Genomic DNA, 22,666 nt, shown 5'->3' on the forward strand with positions numbered 1-22,666 from the left:
CACAAGGGCAGGGCTGACTGGAAGCCAAGACTGTCAGCTCAGCCCTGAGACTCCACCCCATCCAAGCTGAGCACAGAGGCTTTTGCAATTTTGCAAGTCTGATCCTATAAGACTGTCTCCAATATAGAAGGTATCCCAGAGTAGACACAGCTGATACCCACATCCAAATGGCCTGAAGGTCAATTCCTCCCAGGGATACCAACAACAATCAAGACTTAACTACAACAAGGTTGTACACACAGTCCACAATGGGGAGCACCAAGAGTGTCTACCTCAGGTAACTGGGGAGGCTGACCCACTGAGCCATATAGGACACCAAACACACAAAGCCATCCTAACAACTCTGGGAAGCAGCAAAAATGCCGAGACAAGGAAATAGATCTCAAATGAAAGAGATGAAGGAGAACAAAAGACTGAATATAGAGTTCAAAACCACGGTTATAAGGTTTTTCAAGAATTTCCTAGAGCCGTAACCGGTTTGGCTCAATGGATAGAGTGTCGGCTTGGGGACTGAAGAGTCCCGGGTTCGATTCCGGTCAAAGGCATGTACCTTGGTTGCGGGCATATCCCCAGTGGGGGGTGTGTGCAAGAGGCAACTGATCAATGACTCTGATCGATGTTTCTAACTCTCTATCTCTCTCCCTTCCTCTCTGTACAAAATCAAATATATATTTTATTCAAATATATATATTTAAAAAAAAAAAGAATTTCCTAGAAAAGGCTGATAAAATAAATGAGGCCTTTGAGGATATGAAAAGGGATCAACTAGAAATAAAGAATACATTGTCTGAAATAAAAAATATACAAAGTCCTAAAAACAGAATTGAAGATTGTAAGAATCAAGTCAAAGATTTGGAACACAAAGAGCCAGAGGAAACTCCTCTGCAGAAGCAAGAAGAGAAGAGAATCCAGAAAGTTGGAGATAGTGTGATAAACCTCTGGGACAACTTCAAGCGAACCAACATCAGAATTATGGGAGTCCCAGAAGAAGAGAGAGAGCAAGATACCAAAAGAATACTGGAAGAAATAGTGACAGAAAACTTTCCCCACCTGGGGAAAGAATTAGACTTACAAGTCCAGGAAGCACACAAAACCCCAAACAAAAGGAATCCAAAGCACATCATGCATCCAATATAGGAGCAGCTAATATATATATAAAAGTTTTAGAGGACTTTAAGGGAGAGATCAACAACATTACAGTCATAGTAGGGGACTTTAACACCCCTCTGACTTCACTGGACAGATCTTACAAAAACATAACAAGGAAACTGAAACTGTAAAGGACACACTGGATTAGGATGGATTTAATAGACATTTATAGAACATTTCATTCCAATGCAGCAAAATATACATTCTTCTCAAGTGCACATTGATCATTCACAAAGAGAAAACACATGTTAGGACACAAAACAAGCCTATACAAGTTCAAGAAAATTGAAATCATATCAAGCATCTTCTCACATCACAATGGAATGAAATTAGAAATCAACTACAGCCCTAACTGATTTGGCTCAGTGGATAGAGCGTCGGCCTGCAAACTAAAGGGTCTCAGGTTTGATTCCGGTCAAGGGCATGTACCTTGGTTGCAGGCACATCCCCAGGAGGCAGCTGATAGATGGTTCTCTCTCATCGATGTTTCTAACTATCTCTCTCTCTTCCTCTTTGTAAAAAAATTAATAAAATATATTTTTAAAACTCCAGCTCTAAATTCTTTTCTCCTATGCTGTCTAAGGTATAGTCTAGCTCAACTATTTGTATCATCCTTAGGGCTCAGAAGTTGCATTTGATTCCAAACAGCCTCAGGAGACTCATTAGTTCCTACAAGGATCTGGGACTTCTTTCCAACTAGCTACAAGCACATCCTTTCAGGCCAGAGAAGTCAAGAGCCATTGTGGCACAATAGTAAGAAGCTAGGAAATTCTCTGGGCAAGTAGAAGGGGAAACTAAGAAAATTAAACAAGGCAAAACAAGTTTGTGCAGTTTGTAGCCAGCTTGTAGCAAGACCTTACCTTCCCCAACAATACTAGAAAGCAAATGATTAATACCTCTCTTCCAAAACCAAAGAATACAGGAAAGGGGGGAGGGGTTATCTCACCCACTGAACAAAGAAGTCAGCAGTCTTAGGACCTGCCAAGATAAAATCTCCAGATGTTCTCATAAATTCTGGGAAAAGCCATAACAAAGTAAAAGAGGGACCTTAAAATTTAGTCTGTTGCCCAAAATATCCAAGTAGGAACCTATAAAAGGGTAAAAACCACTTGAACCCTATGGGGCAGTGTGCTGAGTGATTGCTTGAGCTATAGGCCAAATTTGTCCTATATAATAAAAGGCTAATATGCAAATTGTCCCCTCGAGAGTTCAACTGACCCAGAGTTCGACCACTCGCTATGACATGCACTGACCACCAGGGAGTGGTGCGGAACGAAGGAAGGCCCCAGCCAGCAGCCAGGGGCAGGAAGGCTCCCATCACTGGCCCTGATCACTGGCCAGGTCTAGGGACCCTATCTCTGCACAAATTTCGTGCAGCAGGCCTCTAATCTTTAATAGAGTTGCTTGCCTTGCTTCCTTAATAAATTCACTTGCTTTGCTTCAACACTGATGTCTGTCTCACCCTCTAAATCTTTCTTACAGCCCAAAAAGGGATAGCCCTCTCCCTCCCACTCAGAGAGCTGACCCTTAACACCATGGCAGTTCCATGCCCTACCTATCACTCAGAGTCAGTGCACACTTTCACCCTTCTGTCTACAGCCTATTTTACCCTTGTCACTGCTGCAGGGTTAGTGAGGTTGGTTCCATTTTCAAATGTAGAAACTAAGGCCTAAAGAGGGTCTGGCCTCATCCAAGGTCTCAGACAACACCTGGAGTTGGAAGTAAAGTGATTTTTGGCGTTAAATCAACCCAGGCACTGCCTCTAGTTATGATCTCTGCAAGGTCCTTGAATCTCTCTCCGAACTGTTTCCTTTTATGGAGAAAAACACTAATACTGAAGCATAGTAACCTCCAGCTTATATTTAAAAAAAAAAAAACAAAAAAAAAAAACAAAAAAACAAACTGCTGTTTGTGAGAGGGCAGGGCGGGGCTCGGATAAACTCTTGACTCTACTGTGGGGCAGGGCGGAGTTATCCTCCATTTTGTGTAACTGGACCCTAGCCCTCACCCAACTACTCAGGATCAGCCAAAGCAGTGACATCACCACCGGAGTAAAACCCCTGGGCTTGGAGAAATTCACTCTCTTCCGCCATGCAGCCCGCGTGAGTGGGACAGAGCCCATGCTAGCATGGAAAAGGCTCTTTTGTTTATTGCATCTGACTCGGCTCCCTGGTGGTCCTTGGGGATCACGAAGTCTGGGCGTAACAGTTTGAAACTCTCTCCTATTGTTAGATAGTCCCTAGTACTGTAAACTCTGTCATTATAAACTCTGCCACTGTAAGACAGTCTGTTATTCTGTAAAATAACTGTTTTTTGGTTCAAATAATAGAAAAAGATAAACCTTGCAAGATCGCCATCCAAATGTAATAGATAATTCCCATATCTGTATGCCAAGTACAAAATCATGTATTCAAAGTTACAACTGCCTGAAACAATAACTCACACAGAGCCCTTTGTATCTGCAAAGAGGCTCGAACAGTATAAATATGGGAGACTTCGTCTGTTGGGGTTCAGAGATTTCGAAAGAGACACCTCCCTCTGGGCCGCGCACAATAAACGACTCCTAGTTAATTGGCTCATTAAGGCATCTAGTATCTCATTCGATAACTTCCAACACAGCAATACCTTCTTCGCACACAGTTCCTTTCCGTCCAACCCGGCTCCCACCGCGGGTTCGGAGGGCTCAGGCTGTGCAATGTGACCCGTGACACAGGCGGAGACCACGTGCGCGCAGGGGCCTAAAGACGCCCCCAACTCTCCACAAACACCAACATTTGATTTCCGTTAGAAACAGAGCCAGCCAGGAGATCCCAGATTCAGGGCCCCTACTGCAGGGAAGTGGGAGAAGGGACTGAGGTTGCCCCGCCCCGGAAGAGCGGGTGCTGGGCACGCCCTCGGCGGGCGGGGCCGGAAGCTCTGCGGCCACCACCGCGCCCGCTCGCCACCATCTTGTTGGAAGAGAGCGCTTCCCTCGGTCCTGTCGGCTAGGCGGGGTCGGTCGAGGCCATGGCGACTGAGCAGCGCGGCGGGGACGCGCCGCGAGCCTCCCCGCCAGGAGCCGGGCGGCGCGGGGCACGGCCTGCGGGGCCGCCCTCCAGGCCGAGCGGCCGCGGAGCTCCCCGCCCGGGGGAGCCGCCGGCGGCAGTGGAGAAGCGGGGGCCGTACATGGTGAAGCGCGGGCCTTCCCTTCAAGCCAAGCTGCGTGAGTGCGGCCCGATGGGGTCTGCTGGGCGGCCTGCCGCGCCCGCCCCGCCCGTCCCCCTGCGGGCCCGGAGCCCCGCTGGGGCGACCCCGCAGGCACCTGCAGCCCCTCCCGGCCCGGTAATCTGTTCGCCGAGAGCAGGCTCCTGGCGTTTGGGAGAAACGGCCGGCCGAGTGGGGAACACCCGCTAACCTGGACCCTTTGACTTCCAGAGAAGCACCGGGACCTGGCCAAGGCCGCTCTGCGGAGGAAGGGCATGCTGCGGGCCTCGCCGAGCCGCCCCGACTCCTCCGGGAAAAGGTGTCCGCAGGCGCCGCCTCTGAGGAGGCTGGGAGGCGCTGGGCTCACGCTTAAGGTCCAGCGAGGGATTCCCCTGACGCCAACCTGTCAGGGTCACTATTTTAAAATAGGAAGGAAAACGACCTTTTTCTTTTTATTTCTTTAAGAATGTGATGGTGTCACGGCAAGGGGCTGTGGAATCATTCACTGTCTTAAGTTAGGGAGGAGCATCATGGCTGGGTGGAGTGAAGATGGACAGCAGACGGGAGGAGCAGTGCTGTCCTGATGGGTGACTGGCTTTTCCTGGGGAGCAGCAGCAGGGGTGGAGTGGGGAAGTGCCTGTGTAGCACAGCTGGCGGTGGTGGCTGTGTGACAGGCAGAAGGCAGGTCAGGAGTAGAGCTGCCCTTTTCCATAAAGGGAAAGGATTCTGGCTTTCCCTGTAAATGCTGGTGCTTCATCTATGCCTGATCTCTTCTCCCATCTTCCCTCAGGTCAGTGAAGTTTAACAAGGGCTATACGGCTCTTAGTCAGAGTCCAGATGAAAACCTGGTGTCCCTCAACTCTGACAGGTGAGTGCTCTCCTTGGAAGTACCCCTTGAGGAGTGACTTGGGTAAAACTGCAGATTGCTTGGTGCCTTCACTAGTCCCCTCTCTCTTCCAAAACCCTTCATGCATGTTCCAGGGCTGTCTTTGGAGCACTATTCCATCCCAAGATGGCTTGCTCAGAGGACTCAGAGGATTCATGCTGCTCTTGGATTTGGAGCTCCAGCCTTGTCTGGAGAAACCATCTTTCCCTATTATGTCTTGCACTGTTAGTGACAGTGTCCTTGTCCCTGCTGGAGCCATTGAAGGACCGATTTGTATACTCAAAGCAAATTCTGGTCTTGAATCCTATGGTGTGTGGTCTTCATAAGTACTGCAGACCCTTGTGCATGCTCTTCACCTTGTCATTTTCAGCGGTGCTTCGTAGGCATCCCCCTGAATTAACTGTCTTCCTCTTCTCCTAGTGATGGGGAGCTGGAATCCAGATACTCCTCCGGGTATTCCTCTGCAGAGGCAAGTGCAGAGTGCCTTCTTGCGTGGGGCCAGGCATCAGGCAGTGTTATCACCACTGCCGAGTACTTGTCTAGTGCCTGCTGTATGCGCAGCACTATGCCAGACTTCCAGTTGGTTCTCCAATCTACTCTCTCCTCCTCCCACAGCAGAGGTATAGGTGACTGAGGAGGGCTGTTGAAAGTTCAGAACACCATAGACCCTTAGGGCTGGAAATGGCCTCACAAATCTTCTAGTTCAGTCCACCACTGAGAAAAGGAATCTGTCTAAGACAGAACACTAAGTATACAATTTTACCTATATGTTCCCAAAAATTCTAGTTTAGCACTTCTTAGTTGGGATTCAGGAATCTGTATTTTAACAACTCCACCAGGTGATTCTCATCATGAGAGAAGTTTGGGAAACACTGCTCTAGATAAATCCCAGCCAAGTGTTTACCAGCCTCTGCTCGGTTGCTTCTTGTAATCAGGTACTCACTACCTCCAAGAAACCTTGTTGCCCATCCTCCCTCCAGCACATATGCACAATTCCTTCTTCATGCAGCTCTTAGAGCTAAGTCTTCCTTAATTTGAAATGTTTCCTGCACCTGGACTCAGTGGTCCTAAGCCAGCCTTCCCAGTCACACAGTAATTCTAGTCTCCTTTTTTTTTGATAATCTTTTATCTGACATCAGTATTCCTGCACCGCCCCTGGCCATCCTCCACCAAGCTTACTTGCTTCCAGGCCAAACAACCTCTGTTCATCTATGGGAACTCAGATTGAGATACTCTTGGGCTGGTCTTTTGGATGTGTTTCCAGAGTGATTGTCCCACATCAACAAGGGATGTAGAGTCCTGGCATGAGTTTTGACGGAAGTGAAGTGCTGGGGACATGACTATTTCTTCCTTAGACTCCTGGAAACCGTTAACTAACCCCAAGTTTCTGCCAAAGAGAATAGAGGCAGTTTTTAAATTGCATCCTCCTTGTATATCTGGATGCCTAAAATTGTTAAAACTAAGAAAAATTAGCCAAGAACCAGAGAAAGTCCTACACTGTTCCCAGTCTGACTTCCCTTCTGCTCAGAGGAGCTGGTAAAACCAGACTGACAGGTTCCACTTTGCAGGGGATGAGCTTTGCAGGCATAGGAGGACAATATGTCTAATGATAGTACCAACAAAGCCGTGCTCTACCCTGTTGTACTGTAACTTATATTCCTTTATTATTCTACCCCACCGTTCTGGTGTTATTGTCTCATATTTTTCAGCCTTCATAGGGACCACTCTAGCTTCCCAGTGGGAATGGTCAAAGCATTGATTTTCAAACATATTCTAGAATCTGGTGTTTACATCAGATTCCTCCTTATTTAGTGAGAGTAACTCTCCTGCGGGTTTGTGACAGTGCAGTTTGCACAGTACTGGCTCAGACTCCTGGGTGCCCCTCACTGCTGGCTGAGGCACAGGTAGAAAAAGCTGGCATTTCCACCTGCAGTCCAGGAATGTATGGGATTGACCTGAGGGTGGAGAATGGACAGGAAGCTCTGTAAAGGAAATGTGAGTCTGCATTTTGGGCAGCAGTTATTTCAGCTTTGCAGACTGGCTTATAGTTTTCTCTCCTGCTTTTAGCAGGTGAACCAGGATGTGAGCCGCCAGCTGCTCCAGGATGGGTATCACCTGGATGAGATTCCAGATGATGAGGACTTGGACCTCATTCCTCCCAAGCCTATGGCCTCAACGTGCTCCTGCTGCTGGTGCTGTCTTGGGGACTCTTCCTCTTGTACCCTCCAGTAGACATAAGTCCCTAAAACAGGCCCTGCTTGCCATGCCTGCAGATCCCTTTTGGCTCTTCATAGGTCACAGACTGCATTCCCAGAATCACTTGAGGTACTGGCCTTCAGGGAAGTCAGTGACCTGTAGTTACCCCTTACCTGGTGCTTCTCAGGCAGGAGGCCCCATCTGCGTGATAGGGTAATATGTGGAATTCTGATGTTGGAGCAGAATTTGGTGAAGCCATTTAATAGGGGAGGGAATAGAGGAATTTTGATTCTTAGGGTGAGTGACAATGCTAGCTAAGAAAAACACTTGACATCCTGGCTGGTATTTGTTGTCATGCTCTTTGGATGGAAAAGAGCTTTTTGTGCCCAGATTGTGTTGTATGGAGGCAGAAAAGTTGTGGCTTGCAGCTGGGAATTTTAGAAAAAGAATTCGTATGTGACCAATTCAAGAAATTCCTTAAGCTCTCCTTCCTAGCTCCAAGATGGATTTGCCCTTCAAGAGAGCATAAAGCTTTGGCCCTTTTCTGGTTGTGCCTGACTGTTGCAAGGAGGATAACAGCTTGCTTGATGACACAGCAGGTTCCAGAATCCCTGGACCCAGATCATTCCCAAGTGGTCCAACTCTATGAGTATGTTTGTCATTCCTTGGTTGCAGTCCTCCACCTTGGTCTTAGTTAGTTTCTCCATCCAGTCTTGGAGCTAAATGTTGGCCCAGAAGCCTACAGATTTTGGCTACCAGGAGAGATAGCTGCAGGGTCTCTCTATTTAACAGCCTGTAAACTTGAGAAGTAGCAATGGTGAGTAGTATACTGGCTAAGCTGTGTGTGGGCTCTGACATAGATGGAGACTCAAACAGATGGGGAGTAGGGACCTGTGCCAGCTTCCAAGGCCTCTGCCTGAGGAGACAGTCTGCCATTGCAGAGGGCCTCCCTTAACTCATTGTGGACCATTCTGTTGTGTCCAGCTGTCCAGGTTCCATGACCACAGTATGGGCCTCACAGTGGATACTCAGGATTGGACTTTTTACAGTAAACCTCTGCGTGCAACACAGCCTCTCAGCCCCCAATGTGAACATGGCAAAGACACATGACCCTGCTAGACAGCATACCTTGCTAGACTACACATCTCCCTAGAATTTAGTTTTAGTATTTTTGTGTTTTTTGCCTTACCTGGAACCTTGGTGAGAACTGAATGGGAGTGGGCAGGCTTCCTAGCCCAAGGGGTATGATAATCAGGATTGGATTGTGGGTTCCACATGGGAAAGTGCCTAGTCTCATGACTTATTGGATGCCCTGTCACCAATAAGGGTATATGAGGGATGGCATGGACTCTCTTTTGCTCTCCTACTGCATGAGGTGATTAAAAGACTGAAAATGTCAGATTAAAAGGCCATATTTATCAGAGGACTAGCCTCATGGGAGTAATCCTATTAGCTTGATTGGCATCTATATTGGTGCTTTTCTCAAATCTCAGAAAGCTGAGAGGAATTCTGTATCTAGGGGGCTGTAGCTAACTTATTCTATAATCTCACAGTGCACACAGCAAGAGAGAGATGGGACAGGGACCAGAGGCACTGCTGGCATAAGGGAGGTAATATGGTCATTCTATTCTGCAACTCTATATAGGTTCCCACTTACTGAGCACTTTGGAAATGCTTGCAGGGAATGAGGACTTCTCCATTCTGAACCCCTTGCCCATCTACAGATTTTTCCAGGCCTTTCTGGCTTCTGCATAGGTGGCAAAATGTACACAAAGGGGCTCAGATGTAGGACAGTGTAAAGGAAGAAAGTGGCTGTGGCAGCCAAATGTGGGACGGTTTTCTGTGAGGGAGGTGGCTAGGACAGTGGGCACAGTGACCTAAGCATTTGGTAATGGCTGGTGCGTGCTGAAGGTGGCAACAGAACCCAAGACCAAGGCCCTCAGGATCATTGTTGCTATTAACACTAGCATATTTGGCTGCAGCTGTTCCTGAAGAGGATGTTCCAGAGTTGGTTGACATTGAGTGGGAGACATTATCTTTGTGGGGAAAGTTGCGGGAACCTGAAATAGGGGACAGTGTGTAGTGAGGCGGGATAGGTTTGGGGCCAGAAGCTAAAGTATCACCAAAAGGCACCAAGAAGCCCAATACCAAACAGCCTTATTGAAAGAGCTGGGTATTCTGCAGGTGACAGTGCCCTGAGGACGGGTGTATTCAGGCTTTACCTGACTGATGGGAGTGGTGCTCTATGGTGTTTAGAGTACTCTATAGAACTCTTGGCTAAGGTTCCATAGCTCTTAAGTTTATCATACATACAGTCAAGGTAGTTGAGCTCTAAGGAAGGGATTTTTAAGGAAGGTCCAGGCCACAGTCTTTGCCACTTCTAAATTCTAAAATAAATATCCAAATAGCCTGGCCAGTGTTGCTCAGTGGTCGAGTAGTTCAATTCCCAATCTGGGCACATGCCTGGGTTACAGGCTCCATCCCCTGTGTGGGGCATGCAGGAGGCAGCTGATCAATAATTCTCTCATCATTGATGTTTATCTCTCTTTCCCATCCTCTGAAATAAATGAAAATATAGAAAAGAAAATAATAGCCTATTAGCCCCAACTGTGACCATTCCTCCCAGGAGCTCCTCTCTGCTCTTCCCAGTAGGCTTTGTTTTCAGACCTGCTTCACTGGAGACCGTGGATGGAATCAGCCTTTGCACATCACTTCTCTTTAGAATGAGCTCCCTTTGACCCTTTTCTACCAGGTTTTGTTTTTTTAAGCCAAGGACATTTGGGGGCCAAGAAAACCCAGAACAGATTGACCAGAACTTTTTTTTAAGAGTAGTTTCCTAGAATTCACTTGCACGGGGAGTCTAGTGTGGGAAATAGCCCAGAAAGATCCTTTTGTGAGAATCCAAACCCTTATCCCACAGGAAGGAACCAATAGACTGGGTTTCTGCTTAGTCTGGGGTGATAAGCTCTAACAGAATCTTCAGTGACAAAACACAGCTGTGCAGCCTGCTGCAGAAGTGTGTCCCCCGAGATGGTAGGCACAGGGAAAGTTATATGTGCCCTCCTAGGTACTGCCTGCCAGCTTAGAAAAAGTACTTAGGTTGCCTCTTCACAAGACGAATTGTATTATCTTGACCCTGTATCTATAATGACTATTCCAGAGAAGTGGCTAACAAACTTTCTCTGTGAAGGGCCAGTCAGTACTTTGCAGGCTATACAGTTTGACCTATCTACTCAATTCTGTAACCTGAGAGCAGGCAGGGAGTATTGTAAATGAGTAGGTGTGGCCAAACCTAGGCTGCTGATTTTAGCAAGCTAATCTCAGCCCAAAGGCCAGCTCAAATCCTTAAGAATCTTGCTCTTTTATAACCTTCCCACTGTCTGAAGGGCCCAAGGCCTGCCTGTAAGCTCTGCATCTGAGGCTGAAGCTGGTCACACCTTCCTATAAAAGTGCTCTAGAGCCCAGCCTACCCACTGAAATACCAAAGATTCAGTGACTCAACACAAGTGATCTTTTATTTATTTATTTATTTATTTTTAAATCAATCTTTATTGTTCATATTATTACAAAGGTTCCTCATTTCTTCCCCCCTCCACCAGGTTCCCACCCACAAGTGATCTTTTAATAGCTTTGACAAAGCAAAAGGGTGACAAGGAACAAAACTGGTACACAGGCCTAAGCTTTCACTCCTCTGCCATTTTAGAAATGGGCACTCCCACGGCCAGAACCCTGTTCTTAGAAATTAGTTACTACCCTTTTGCTGTAACTGATGTTGAGCTAACTATAGATTTCACCAACTTGTCTAATACTGCAGATAAAATAGCTGTTCTTTCCGGCACTGAATTTGTGTCAGGAGTGGTGAGAATACAAATGGAGTGTTGCCCCTTACTCCTCACATGGGCCCCTCCCAGGAAGATGGTTCAGCCTAGGCTTGCTCAGGAGTTGTACCTTTTGAGTTCACTGCTCTATACTAGCTCTTCTAGGAAGTACTCAGTCCAGAGCAGGGAAGGAGTTTGGGCTGGGCCTGAGGAGTTAAAAGTGGCCAGGATTTAGGGTGGCTTAACTGGGCAGGAGAGCCAGGATGGCTATGGCCTCTACAACAGACAGCAAGCACGAAATATCAGCAGGTCCTCGGGCACAGTGAGCTTCAGTGAGACACTCTCATTGGCCCCAATGAAGAGCACCCCACCACACTGCAGGGGGATTACTGCCTGGGCTGTGGGAGTGCTGGCTGTCACTGTACCCTGCACCATTAAAAGGATGCTGGCGGAGTCCAATGCTGAGACTTTATACTCAGTGACTGAACCAGGGACCTGGGTGGGAAGAAACAAAAGAATGATGTAGCTCAGTCTCTGCTCCAACAGCTCACAGGCACAGGACAACCCCACGGACCGCCTTCTCTCCCACTGCTCACGCTCTTGTCAGCATGGAGGCCTACATCTGGACCCCGGCACAGAGGAGTGGGCAGGCCCTGGGCCATATCTCACCAAATGAACTTAGCAAGAAAAGGAAACCCTGCCCCAAGTATAGCCCACAGTGTGGTTTGCCAGGGTTTATCATACCCCACAAGAAAAGCAAAGAACACCCACCATGGCCCCCTACTCACCTCCATCTTCAAAACAGCAAAGTCTGGTACAGGGGGTACGTAGAGAGAAAGGTAGGGGTCTTCCTGGCTCCATTTTGGAGGAAAGAGCCTGTCCTTGCTGGGGCTGGGAGTATAGCTGAGCATTTCACACAGAGTTGGCACATCGATGAACTTTGATGTCAGGCCAGCACGTACTGTGTTGTCTGAACACGCCATGCACTCCACACAGTCTGAGGACAGAATTGTCATATGCTAAGCTGATGAAGGATGCCTTGGTGTTTGGCTCTCCAAGGCTGGTCCTTCAAACTTGAGCACTACCAATCCACAGCAGCTAGGTAAAAATATGTGAAATGCATTCTTTGGGAGAATAAGCTAAAATGTTGGATACAAAAACAGGTGGCAGTTCACCCGCTGTTAGGGGTAGTCAGGTTCACCTTTGGGGAGCCACAACCCTACTCAGACTCCTAATTCTCTCAGAAATTCCTGTCCATGATGGATATAGGGCCAACAATCAAAATGGAGCACCCTTCTATGGCAACATGTATTTTAATATAAAATCCTTGGGTTGATAGGACAAAAATGAAGGCAGTGTGATGCAGGAGAGAGAACGAACTTTATCCAAGATAGCCTAGGTTCAAATTGTGGTTCCCACACATTGACAGGGTTTAACATGAATATCATAACCTCAAGGAGTTGGTATGATGATTCAAGCAGTGTCTGACATCATCTTAGTACTCATCATCCTTCCTGGTCTCTTCCTTGCTGACTAGGAACTCTGGAAGTCAGAACTGGATAGGGCCCTAAAGGTCTCAAGCACCCTCTCCGTCGTTTGTCTGGAAGGGGACCCAGGGCCCAAGGGAGATGGCAGGGGGCTCACTGCTAAAACGTGGCTCACCTCCTTTCAGGTAGGCATGGGGTACATTGGCCTCAAGAAACATGGCTTCCCCTGGCTTCAGGGTAAGCAGGTTCAGGAAGTAGATGGCAAAGCATCCGATATCACCTGGATACTGCTGGTGCAGCTGCAGTAAGAGCTCCCCACAGATGTCCTCCACATTGTTTCCGGCAGCCACTGAGAATCACAGAGCACCCCAAGAGCATTTAGGTACACTCAGTGGTATTTACAGCCCCACCTCAAGAGAGTCAAGTGCCTGCCCACAAGAATCTAAACCAGCCACATGCTCAACCTTTTGGAGCCCAGCCTTCCTTGATATTCCAGCTTACACAGATGCCATTTTTTCTGTATGCCCAGCACTACATGAGGCATTATGTAGTATGGCCTGGCCACTGTGGCTCAATTGGCTGAACATCATCCCATGCCTGTTCGATTCCCAGTCAAGACACATGCACAGGTTGAGGGCTTGATCCCCAGTAGGGGGCTTGCAGGAGGCAGCTGATGGATGTTACTCATGTTTCCTTCCTCTAAAAAGTCAATAAAAACATTAAAAAAAAAAAAAAAAAAAAAAACTAGGTTGGTTTCTCACCCTCAGCATTTTTACAGTTTGGGCTAGCTGATTCTTTGTTATGGAGGCTGTGCTTTGCATTGTAGGATGTTTAGCAGCATCCCTGAGTTCTACCCACAGATACCACTAGCCCCTCAACCCAGGTTTTTTGTTTTTCTTTTTTCATTCCATCTCCCTGCTCCAAAAATACATTTAATATAATGTCCTTGGATAGAGTACATATCAGATATTAAACTGATAAGAACAGATACTACACTTGATCTTAGCCAAAAGGCCAAGAAGTGACCAACCAGGTTTTATGGTTTTGTTTGTTTTTGTTTTTTAAATAAGGTGTGAAGGGCTGGGCCCAGCCTGTCCCCTCACCCTCTTTCTTTTTTTCTTTTTTTAATTTATTGATTTTTTACAGAGAGGAAGAGAGAGGGATAGAGAGTTAGAAACATCGATGAGAGAGAATCATAGATTAGTTGCCTCTTGCACACCCCTACTGGGACCTTTCAGTCACAGGCCGGAATCGAACCTGGGACCTTTCAGTCACAGGCCGATGCTCTATCCATTGAGCCAAACCGGATTTGGCTGTTTTTTTGTTTGTTTGTTTTTTTATCAGAGAGGGAGAGAGAAACATCAATGATGAAAGAATCATTTATTGGCTGCCTCCTGCACACCTCCCACTGGGGATCAAGCCCAAAACCTGGGCATGTGCCCTTGACTGGAATCTTTCAGTCCGCAGGCCGATGCTCTATCCACTGAGCCAAACTGGCTAGGGCTTAACCCAGGCTTGACAACAAAAAATGTCTCCAGATAATTGCCAATGTCCCCTAGTTGAGAACCACTGTTCTAGGAACTCAAAATCTAATTAAGAGATAACACAAGAATTCAGCCTTTCCCTTTTTTAGCACTGAAAGTACTGCATCTCAGAAAATTACTCAGTCCCAGGTTGGTCACCTCAAGATAGCATGAGAAAGAATGCACCAACTGCCGAAACCGGTTTGGTTCAGTGAATAGAGCGTCGGTCTGCTGACTGAAAAGTCCCAGGTTCAATTCCGGTCAAAGGCATGTACAATGGTTGCAGGCACATCCCCAGTGGGGGCTGTGCAGGAGGCGACTGGTGGATGTTTATCTCTCATCGACATTTCTAGCTCTCTATCCCTCTCCCTTCCTCTCTGTGAAAAAAATCAATAAAATATATTTAAAAAAAAAAAAAGAATGCACCATCGGCCAAAATGTGAGTTGAGCTTGGGCTAGAGTGGTGAGGGAAGATTTTCAGAAATGAGCAGGGAGAGGGGTGGGGGTAACAGCTGAGTTGTCTTCAATGTATTGGAGGGGAGGGTATTTGTAAGTAAAACCAGTGTGTCAGTGTCACATGAAGAAACCAGCTGGTCTACACTGGAGGGTTCTGAGTTCATACAGATAGCTGAATGCCTACTCTGGGCTAAGCACTTGGGCAAAGAAAGGTCAAGGAGACAGGTCTATGGCCTGTCTGCACATGATACAGACTCACAGGTTTCAAGGACTATACCTGACATATGAACAAGGTGCTATGAGATTTCCAGATAGAAGAAATCACTTCTGCTGTGAGTGCAAGAATCCCTAAAGGGACAGACATGCTAGCAGAAAAAACACCAAAAAACAAAACAAAAACAATTGGTAGGCTTGGATAAAACAGTTGCTTGTTGCTCAAAATAGTGGTAGGGGAAATGTGTAGAGACAGAATCAAGAGAGTTCTGGGGTTACCTGGAGAAGGAGCTGGGGCCTCATGTGTGCTATATAAGCTCTTAGGTGAGAGTCCATTCTGCCTTGTTTTTCACTATTGATTCTCTAACCCAGTGGTTGGCAAACTCACTAATCAACAGCACAACGATTGAAATTTATTTTGAGAGCCGAAAACCGACTTCTGCGCATGGGCCATGAAGTTTCAATCACACTACACGTGCTCCTGCACATGGTATTTTGAGGAAGAGCCACACTGAAAGGGTCAAAGAGTCACATGTGGCTAGTGAGCCGCAGTTTCCTGACCACTGCTCTAACCCAAAGATGGCCACACCCACCACAGTCATTGCCTGAACTCCCCTTAATTAGCACAAGGTTGGGCACAGGGCAGGTATTTAAGATATATTAATTGAGAGCTCTGAACATCAGACATATAGAGGAGAGAGAAAATCCCCTTCCTTCCTGTTATCTAGCTCCAACGTGCAAATCGATCCATAGGGGACAGCTGTATGAATGGGGAAATCTTAGAATTCTGGGTGAAAACATCCTAATTGTCTTCCAGACCAATCTGTCTCCAGCCATCTAAGAAGATGGCCAGTTAGGGCCCTGGTCCACAAAGATTAAAAAAGAAATGTTGCTGAGACTGGTTTGGCTCAATGGATAGAGCGTCGGCTTGGGGACCAAAGGGTCCCGGGTTCGATTCCGGTCAAGGGCATGTACCTTGGTTGCGGGCATATCCCCAGTAGGGGGTGTGCAAGGGGCAGCTGATCGATGACTCTCTCTCATAGATGTTTCTAACTCTCTATCTCTCTCCCTTCCTCTCTGTACAAAATCAATAAAATATATTTAAAAAAAAAAGAAATGTTAAGTCATCAACAGGCCACCTAAGTCAGGCCTGTTTTAGTGTTCCACTTGAGCAAAGGGGTTGAGAACCCTGTCCCCATAGCCCAGTGTCTGTGCTGGGGACCTAGGACAGGATGCTGGCCCCAGCCCATGGTGACACCCACCTTGCTGGGAGATCCGCTTCACCAGCAGGTTGAGCTGCTCCACTACCAGCTGCTTCTTGCTTTCCATCAGGTGGGAGAAACTGCTCTTCAGAGCAGAGGCCATGGCCTGGGAGTCGTGGCTTAGGCTCTGCTTTAGCTGGGTTGTTGCATTATCTCCAACTAGGAACTGGAACTCGGGCACTTCTGCAGGAAGGCCAGGCCAGGGCTCATATCAGGAATGGCAAGATGGAACCCACAGAAGTGGGAAGTTGCAGGAGGCCTATCCATCCCATCCCTAACCAAGAAGTCAGGCGGTGCTAAGCAAACTTCAGTGAAAACCAACTGCTTACCAACCCTCAGCAACCACACTAAGCCTGATCTCACAGTATTATCCCAGTGGCTTTAAGAATTCATGAGGCTAACCAGCCTTTCAGTTCCTGTGGCATTCAACCTCTGTTCTTGGCCACTGTTCTAGCTCAGCCCTAGGTTGCCCATGTATTCTAGCCCCAGTATGCATGTTGTCAGCATGTTACTCAACCTTACTTGTCAGAAAGGTAACAATTTCCTCAACTGGCCGGAAGCCACATAAGCCCTGAAAGGAGGTGAGGGCAATGGCCATTTCTGGCTTATGGTTGGCATCAGGGTAGTGCTGTGGAGCCTGGAGGTGTAGCTTCTCTGCCAATTCCTGTGGGATGGCCAGGGGAAGAAGAGGAAGGTCAAGGTGCAGCCATCATCTAGCAGGATACCAGTCCCACCCAGACCTTGCTCCCTACCCCGCAGGCCCCAGACAGCAGTAGCTTTCTACTTCTAGCAACAAGCCCAATCAAGGCATAATGCAGAAATTTCAGGTTCAGCCAACCCAGGGCAGAGACATGGACCAAATCTGGAGAAGGAATGGGGCAGTCTTAAGAGGCCTAGACTTCGAATAGGGAAACCCAAACACCAAGCCACTTTCTGACACTAACAAGCTGTGTGACTTTGGGAAAATCCCTCACTTCCCTGGTGTTTGCTCATCTAGAAATGAGGAGTTTGGATAGGCAAATGCTTATGATGTTACTCATGGGCTTGTTACAGAAAGACTCTCTGGGGATGGAGCCAAGGCAACAGCTGGGGTACCTACCCTGTTCTAAAAGGTGTATTCCCTAAAAGAACCAAATAGGAAAATGTCAGATATCAATAGTCCTGGGCTGGGTAAAGTGAGAGAAACTCCCCTGGCATAGGCTGGTCAGCTGTTCACTTAGACTTAGCTGCCAACATGTGTCACCAACACCTGGCCTTGCCAGTTGTCCGGCCTGGATTTAGCTTGGAGCTGAAGCCTAGCGTGGGTAGGTAAAAGCAGCAGTAAAAGTCGTCAGAAGGGCCAGACTGGCGTGCTCATTGGTTGAACATCAACAAATGAACCAGGAGGTCACCGTCCCATTCCTGTCAGGGCACATGCCTAGGTTGCAGGCTCAGTCCCAAGTGTGGCGTGTGCAGGAGGCAGCTGATCAATGATTCTCTTTCATCATTGTTTCTATCTCTCTCTCCCTCTCCCTTCTCTGAAATCAATATATATTTTAATTAAAGGGCCTTAAAAGTAGGCTTTTCTTTACCCTGATTGTACCCCATTCTGATCCTATACCTTGTTAGGATGTGCCTGGATGGAGAGGGCTGTGTCAACTGAGAGCACTTTGAAGAGGAAGGGCAGCTTGCCATTAAAGGTGTCCTTGACCTTTGAGCCCAAGCAGTCCTGGTTCTCAGCGATCCACTGGCCTAAGGTTCTCTGAGAGATGCGATTGTCAAGAATCTTGGCATCTCCCCGGGGGTGGGTCCCCATCCACAGCTGGAAAAACAGGAAATTTGGGAGGAAAGAGGGAAAAACATACACCACCAGTTTGCCTGCCCCAATACCAGAGTTAACCTGTGTTCCCCATAGGGCAGCTGAATCCCAAGACATGCCTCCCAGCACTGGGTATAAATGATCATGCAATCATGGACCTAAAGGAGGCAGCGGACCCCAGAATACCAGGAGTCAGGAGACCCAAGCTCTAGTCCAGGTTCTGCCTCTAACCAACTGTGATGTCTTAGACTAGTTATTTCCTGTCTCTGGGTCTTGGTTTCCTCATCTGTCCAACAAAGAGAATAATATCTGCACTGTCAAGGTCACTAGAAATATCTGATGCTCAAACAGCTCCATGAGGTGTTAGCATTCATTTATGCCAGTCCCGGGTTTAGAGGCTAAAGCCTTCCTATGCTTTGGCTTTTTCTCTACTAAATGGGCAGGAGAAATATATAGTATTTTAGCTTTAAAAATGTAAAAAGTGCCCTGACCAGTTTGGCTCAGTAGATAGAGCTTGCAGACTCAAGGGTCCCAGGTTTGATTCTAATCAAGGGCATGTACCTTGGTTGTGGGCACATACTAAGTAGAGTGTGGAGAAGGCAGCTGATAGATGTTTCTCTCTATCCTTCTCCCTTCCTCTCTGTATAAAAAAATCAATAAAATATATATTTTTAAAAATGTAAAAAGTGCCCTGGCAGGTAGTTCAATTGGTTAGAGCATCATTCCAATTCGCCGAGGTTTGTGGGTTTGATCCTTAGTTACGGCACATACAAGAAGTAACCAATGCCTGGCCGGCATGGCTCAGTGACTGAGTGTCGACCTATTAACCAGGAGTTCACAGTTCCATTCCCAATAGGCATATGCCTGGGATGTGGGCTTGATCCCCAGTATGGGGCATACAGTAGGCAACTGATAAACAATTCTCTCTCATCATTGATATCTCTGTCTCTCCCTCTCCTTTACTCTCTGAAATAAAATAAATAAATAAATAAATAAATAAATAAATAAATAAATAAAATCCTATATAATAAATGGCTAATAGACCAAACAGTGGAACAACCAGTTACTATGACATGCACTGACCACCAGGGAGCATGTACAGAACATGGCGAGCATTGGGCGTAGGGATGGTGGATTAGGCGAGCAGGTGCGGTCACTGTCATTGGGGCAAGCTTCTGGTGGTTACTGAAATTTCTTTGCTCCCACATGCTGTGGTCTGGCCTGGTGCTCACACCCGCTGCTGGTGCCAGAGCCACCACTCACATCCACTTCCAGCACCAGCCCTGCTCCCACCTGCAGCTGGTGCCGGAGCCATCACTCGCACCAGCTGCTGGTGCCGGACACCAGTCCCAATCACTTGGTGCCATCAGCTAGTGCAAGCGGCAGCTGCATGCCCTGATTACCCCTGAGGGCTTCTCCACCTCCCCCTTCTGAGGGGCAATCAGGGCAGCAGCCGCTCACACCTGCTGAAGGCACCAGCCCCTCACACCGCTGCCAGCCCTGGCCCCAATTGCTCCACACTGTCAGCGGGTGCGAGTGGGGCTGGCTCCATCAGCGTGGGGAAGCAGCAGCAGCAGCAGGAGCGAGACTGCTGGAAGACAGAACCAGGGGCTGCAGTGAGGGGGCCGGGTGGGGGCATGGAGGATGGGCCGAGACCTGTCCCTGTGCCCACTGCAGCCTTGTGGCCCACAATTTCTTTGAAGGTGCATGAATTCGTGCACTGGACCCCTAGTACATAAATAAAAAATAGAACCAATTAATGCATAAACAAGTGGAACAAACCAATGTCTCTAATCAATAAATACTTTTTTTTTGTTAATCCTCACCCAAGGATATGTTTTCCCCCATTCATTTTTAATAGAGAGTGGAAGGGAGGAAGGGAGACAGACAGACGTAGGTGTGAGAGAGATGGATTGGTTGCCTCCTGCACGTAGAGGATTGAGCCTGCAACCCAGCTACCCTCCCCTTGACAGGGACTAGAACCCATTACCTTTTGACCTTTCAGTGCAAGAGCAGGGATCAAGACTCTAACCACTGCCGGACCGGTTTGGCTCAGTGGATAGAGCATTGGACTGCGGACTGAAAGATCCCGGGTTCGATTCCGGTCAAGAGTATGTACCTTGGTTGCGGGCACATCCACAGTAGGGGATGTGCAAGAGGCAACTAGCTGATGGATGATTTTCTCTCATTGTTATTTCTAACTCTCTATCCCTCTCTCTTCCTCTCTGTGAAAAATCAATAAAATATATTTAAAAAAAAAAAAAAAAAGGCAGAAGTTAAAAAAAAAAAAAAAAAGACTCTTACCACTTAGAAACACTGGCCAGGGCAATAAATAATTTTTAATCAAATAAAAATGTAAAAGTCAAAGTGAAAAATTTAATTGTCTAAGAAGACTGAATAAGAGTTCTTTGAGGAAGAAAATACTGGAAACCTCAGCCTATTATGAGAAAACCTTTCCTCTTTTGGTGCCACCATCTGGGTTCATCAACCTGTACTAATCTTAAGAGCCTAGAGGACCTCTTTCTTTGCAGTGTCCCCCTCCCAGGTGATCCACGTGTCTTGCCTCAGGTCCTTTTGAGTGGAGGAGTCTAAGTGGGCTGCCTGGCTCTCACCTCTGCATATGGCTTGTCCTCTGAGATCCGGGCCTGTGGGTCACTGCTGGCCAGTAGCCGAGCCACTTCACTGTTTGACCCCATCTTCCCCCAGGCATACTGCTGCACCACACAGGAAAGTGGGAATACTGGGGGCACAGACAGAGAGTCAGCTTCCACTCCACCCCTGAGGCCTGATCTACTGTCCCGGGGAAACTTGATACGAGCTGCGGGTTTTGTCGTGAGGCGGGGGGGGGGGAGGTGGCGGGGGGGGGGGGGGGGGAGCAAAGTCACATAAGGGGTTTATAGGTTGTTAGCTGAGACCCTTCTCTGCAGGCCCCAATGTTCCTATCTATAAAACGGGCAAGCGGATCCTCTGCTGACGTGGGGCAGATGACGGGGAGGGAGAAGAAGAAATCTTTTCCACTGCACGCTGTCTCAAGGCGACCCTCGTGCGGCCTCTTCCCTAAAGACCTTCCTCGAGGGCTGCAGTAAACGGCTCAATCCCCATCACAGGTACCCCTTCCCTGCCTGACGCCCATCCGTCTTTCCGCAAAGTCCCGAGGGTGGGTTCGACCTGCCATAGCAAGTCCGGAAGGATCCCAGGATTCGACCCACACCCTCGCTCTCCTGCACCCCGGCGCAAAACCCACCTCGCTGAGAGGCCATCCTGGCAGCACCGCACCTGACTTCTCCCACGTATGCCTTTCCCGACAGCACCCGCGCGGCCCCTCTGTGCCCAGAGCTTCATGGGATACGTAGTTCCAGAGCGAGAGCCTGGGAGGCGCGGGAGCCCCCTGCGGCCATTCCTGCAATCGCTCTCCCACTCCCCAGTAACCAAGAGAAGCTGCCACCCACCAGTTGAGCGGCTTCCAGTCTACAATCCTTAGATCTATGTTCATTCTGGACACATTTTTCAAGAACCTTCTAAATGCCAGGACTGTTCAAAGGGCAAGATACTGATCCTTTTGCCTCTGTAGTTTACATTCTTGTGAAGGGAAGATATCAAACAAGTATAATAAATAAATAAATAAATAAATAAATAAATAAATAAATAAATAGATAATAAATCGTATAGTATGTTGAAAAATAAGTGCTACAAAAAGGGTGCGTGGCAGTTTGCAGAATTTAAAATGTGGTCTAGGTAGACCTCGTTGAGAAGCTGACATCTAGGCACAAACAGAGTGTTCTGGGCAAAAGAAACAGCTAGAGGGAAGGTCCTAAGGTAGGAACATGGGAATGTGCCTGCCCTGTTCTGGAGTAAATAGCAAAGAGACCAGTGTGAGGGGAGCTAGTGAGCAGGACAGGGGTGGTCAGAGAGGAAAGGCAGTGAGCAAAACATTGTGAAGACCAGGTTTTACTCTGAGTATCATAGTCATTAGCAGGTTTGAACAAAGAATTGCTGTTGAAACCTGCTAATGAGCAGGGACTCATTGATGCTTGATCATGATGGTAAATATCACATGCAAGGCCCTTAGCCTGTCTGAGCTTCTCTTTCTTCATCTGTAAAAGGGGATAATACTGGATTGACAGGGTTGTTCAAGGGTCAGATGGTATTATGTGGGATTCTAGAAGGCAGTCAGTTCTGGGGGCTCCTCTCATCCTCCCTGCCCTAAGTTCTGTAAGACTCAGAACCCAGCCCCTCCTCCAGGCTGAACTGCTCACAAGTCACAATACACACAAATCAAGGAGAGTCACCAGGAACCCTGCATGGCAAAGGCTAGCCTGGGCCTTGGATGTGGAATAAGAACACAATAGCCAAAGCTCCAGGGAACTACTTGTGAGGGGGCTACAGTCCTGACTCTGCCTCCCCTACACTGATTCACACAGCCTCTACCACACATGCCCAGGAAAAGAGGGGTACTGTTTTCTCTGTTATGTTATGTGCATCTCTAAACATCAACACTCCCCGCTCTGGGGCCCCTTGGCTCAGGTAAATCAGCCTGCATTTCAAAGGAAACTTTACCATACACTAAGGAATAATAAAACGGAAAACAGCCAAAACCGGTTTGGCTCAGTGGTAGAGCGTCGGTCTGCGGACTGAAAAGTCCTGGGTTCGATTCCGGTCAGGGGCATGTGCATTGGTTGCGGGCACATCCCCGGT

At 47.7% G+C, this 22,666-nt stretch overlaps 2 protein-coding genes across 6 annotated transcripts; one reads left to right on the forward strand and one right to left on the reverse strand.

Annotated features, from left to right (window-relative positions):
* The first annotated feature begins 4,061 nt into the window (after nucleotides 1-4,061).
* Nucleotides 4,062-13,774, forward strand: FAM219B (family with sequence similarity 219 member B). Of its 4 annotated transcripts, none has more exons than XR_014797000.1 (6): nucleotides 4,062-4,351; nucleotides 4,564-4,651; nucleotides 5,123-5,200; nucleotides 5,639-5,687; nucleotides 7,286-10,906; nucleotides 11,014-13,774. XR_014797000.1 is itself a non-coding variant. In XM_084906714.1 (5 exons), exons 1-5 carry the CDS (start codon nucleotides 4,156-4,158, stop codon nucleotides 7,448-7,450), a joined length of 576 nt encoding a protein of 191 aa, XP_084762840.1. In that variant the 5' UTR covers nucleotides 4,062-4,155; the 3' UTR covers nucleotides 7,451-13,774. The 4 variants fall into 4 exon arrangements, 1 of the variants encoding a protein (XP_084762840.1); XR_014797001.1 differs by having other exon boundaries at nucleotides 7,289-10,906; XR_014797002.1 differs by lacking the exon at nucleotides 11,014-13,774 and adding an exon at nucleotides 5,834-6,153 and having other exon boundaries at nucleotides 7,286-7,386.
* On the reverse strand, nucleotides 11,023-21,556 carry MPI (mannose phosphate isomerase). Of its 2 annotated transcripts, XM_084906055.1 has the most exons (8): nucleotides 21,216-21,308; nucleotides 20,584-20,711; nucleotides 17,774-17,974; nucleotides 16,696-16,837; nucleotides 16,174-16,356; nucleotides 12,895-13,068; nucleotides 12,021-12,229; nucleotides 11,023-11,727 (listed from the first exon to the last, which is right to left on the reverse strand). In XM_084906055.1, exons 1-8 carry the CDS (start codon nucleotides 21,229-21,231, stop codon nucleotides 11,509-11,511), a joined length of 1,272 nt encoding a protein of 423 aa, XP_084762181.1. In that variant the 5' UTR covers nucleotides 21,232-21,308; the 3' UTR covers nucleotides 11,023-11,508. The 2 variants fall into 2 exon arrangements, with proteins under 2 accessions (XP_084762181.1, XP_084762180.1); XM_084906054.1 differs by lacking the exon at nucleotides 20,584-20,711 and having other exon boundaries at nucleotides 21,216-21,556.
* Nucleotides 21,557-22,666: the final 1,110 nt, after the last annotated feature.

The sequence above is a fragment of the Pipistrellus hanaki genome (assembly GCF_964339955.1).
Source record: "Pipistrellus hanaki genome assembly, chromosome: 1".
Lineage (NCBI taxonomy): Eukaryota > Metazoa > Chordata > Mammalia > Chiroptera > Vespertilionidae > Pipistrellus > Pipistrellus hanaki.

Excerpts from the sequence above, each read along its gene's own strand:
- FAM219B (XM_084906714.1), top strand. The coding sequence starts at position 4,156 with ATGGCGACTGAGCAGCGCGGCGGGGACGCGCCGCGAGCCTCCCCGCCA. Across the intron at positions 4,652-5,122 it reads CCCGACTCCTCCGGGAAAAG|GTCAGTGAAGTTTAACAAGG; the intron begins GTGTCCGCAGGC and ends ATCTTCCCTCAG. Across the intron at positions 5,688-7,285 it reads CCGGGTATTCCTCTGCAGAG|CAGGTGAACCAGGATGTGAG; the intron begins GCAAGTGCAGAG and ends TCCTGCTTTTAG.
- MPI (XM_084906054.1), bottom strand. The coding sequence starts at position 21,464 with ATGAACATAGATCTAAGGATTGTAGACTGGAAGCCGCTCAACTGGTGG. Across the intron at positions 16,838-17,773 it reads TCCAGGCACATCCTAACAAG|GAATTGGCAGAGAAGCTACA; the intron begins GTATAGGATCAG and ends GCCATCCCACAG. Across the intron at positions 12,230-12,894 it reads CCATGCCTACCTGAAAGGAG|ACTGTGTGGAGTGCATGGCG; the intron begins GTGAGCCACGTT and ends TTCTGTCCTCAG.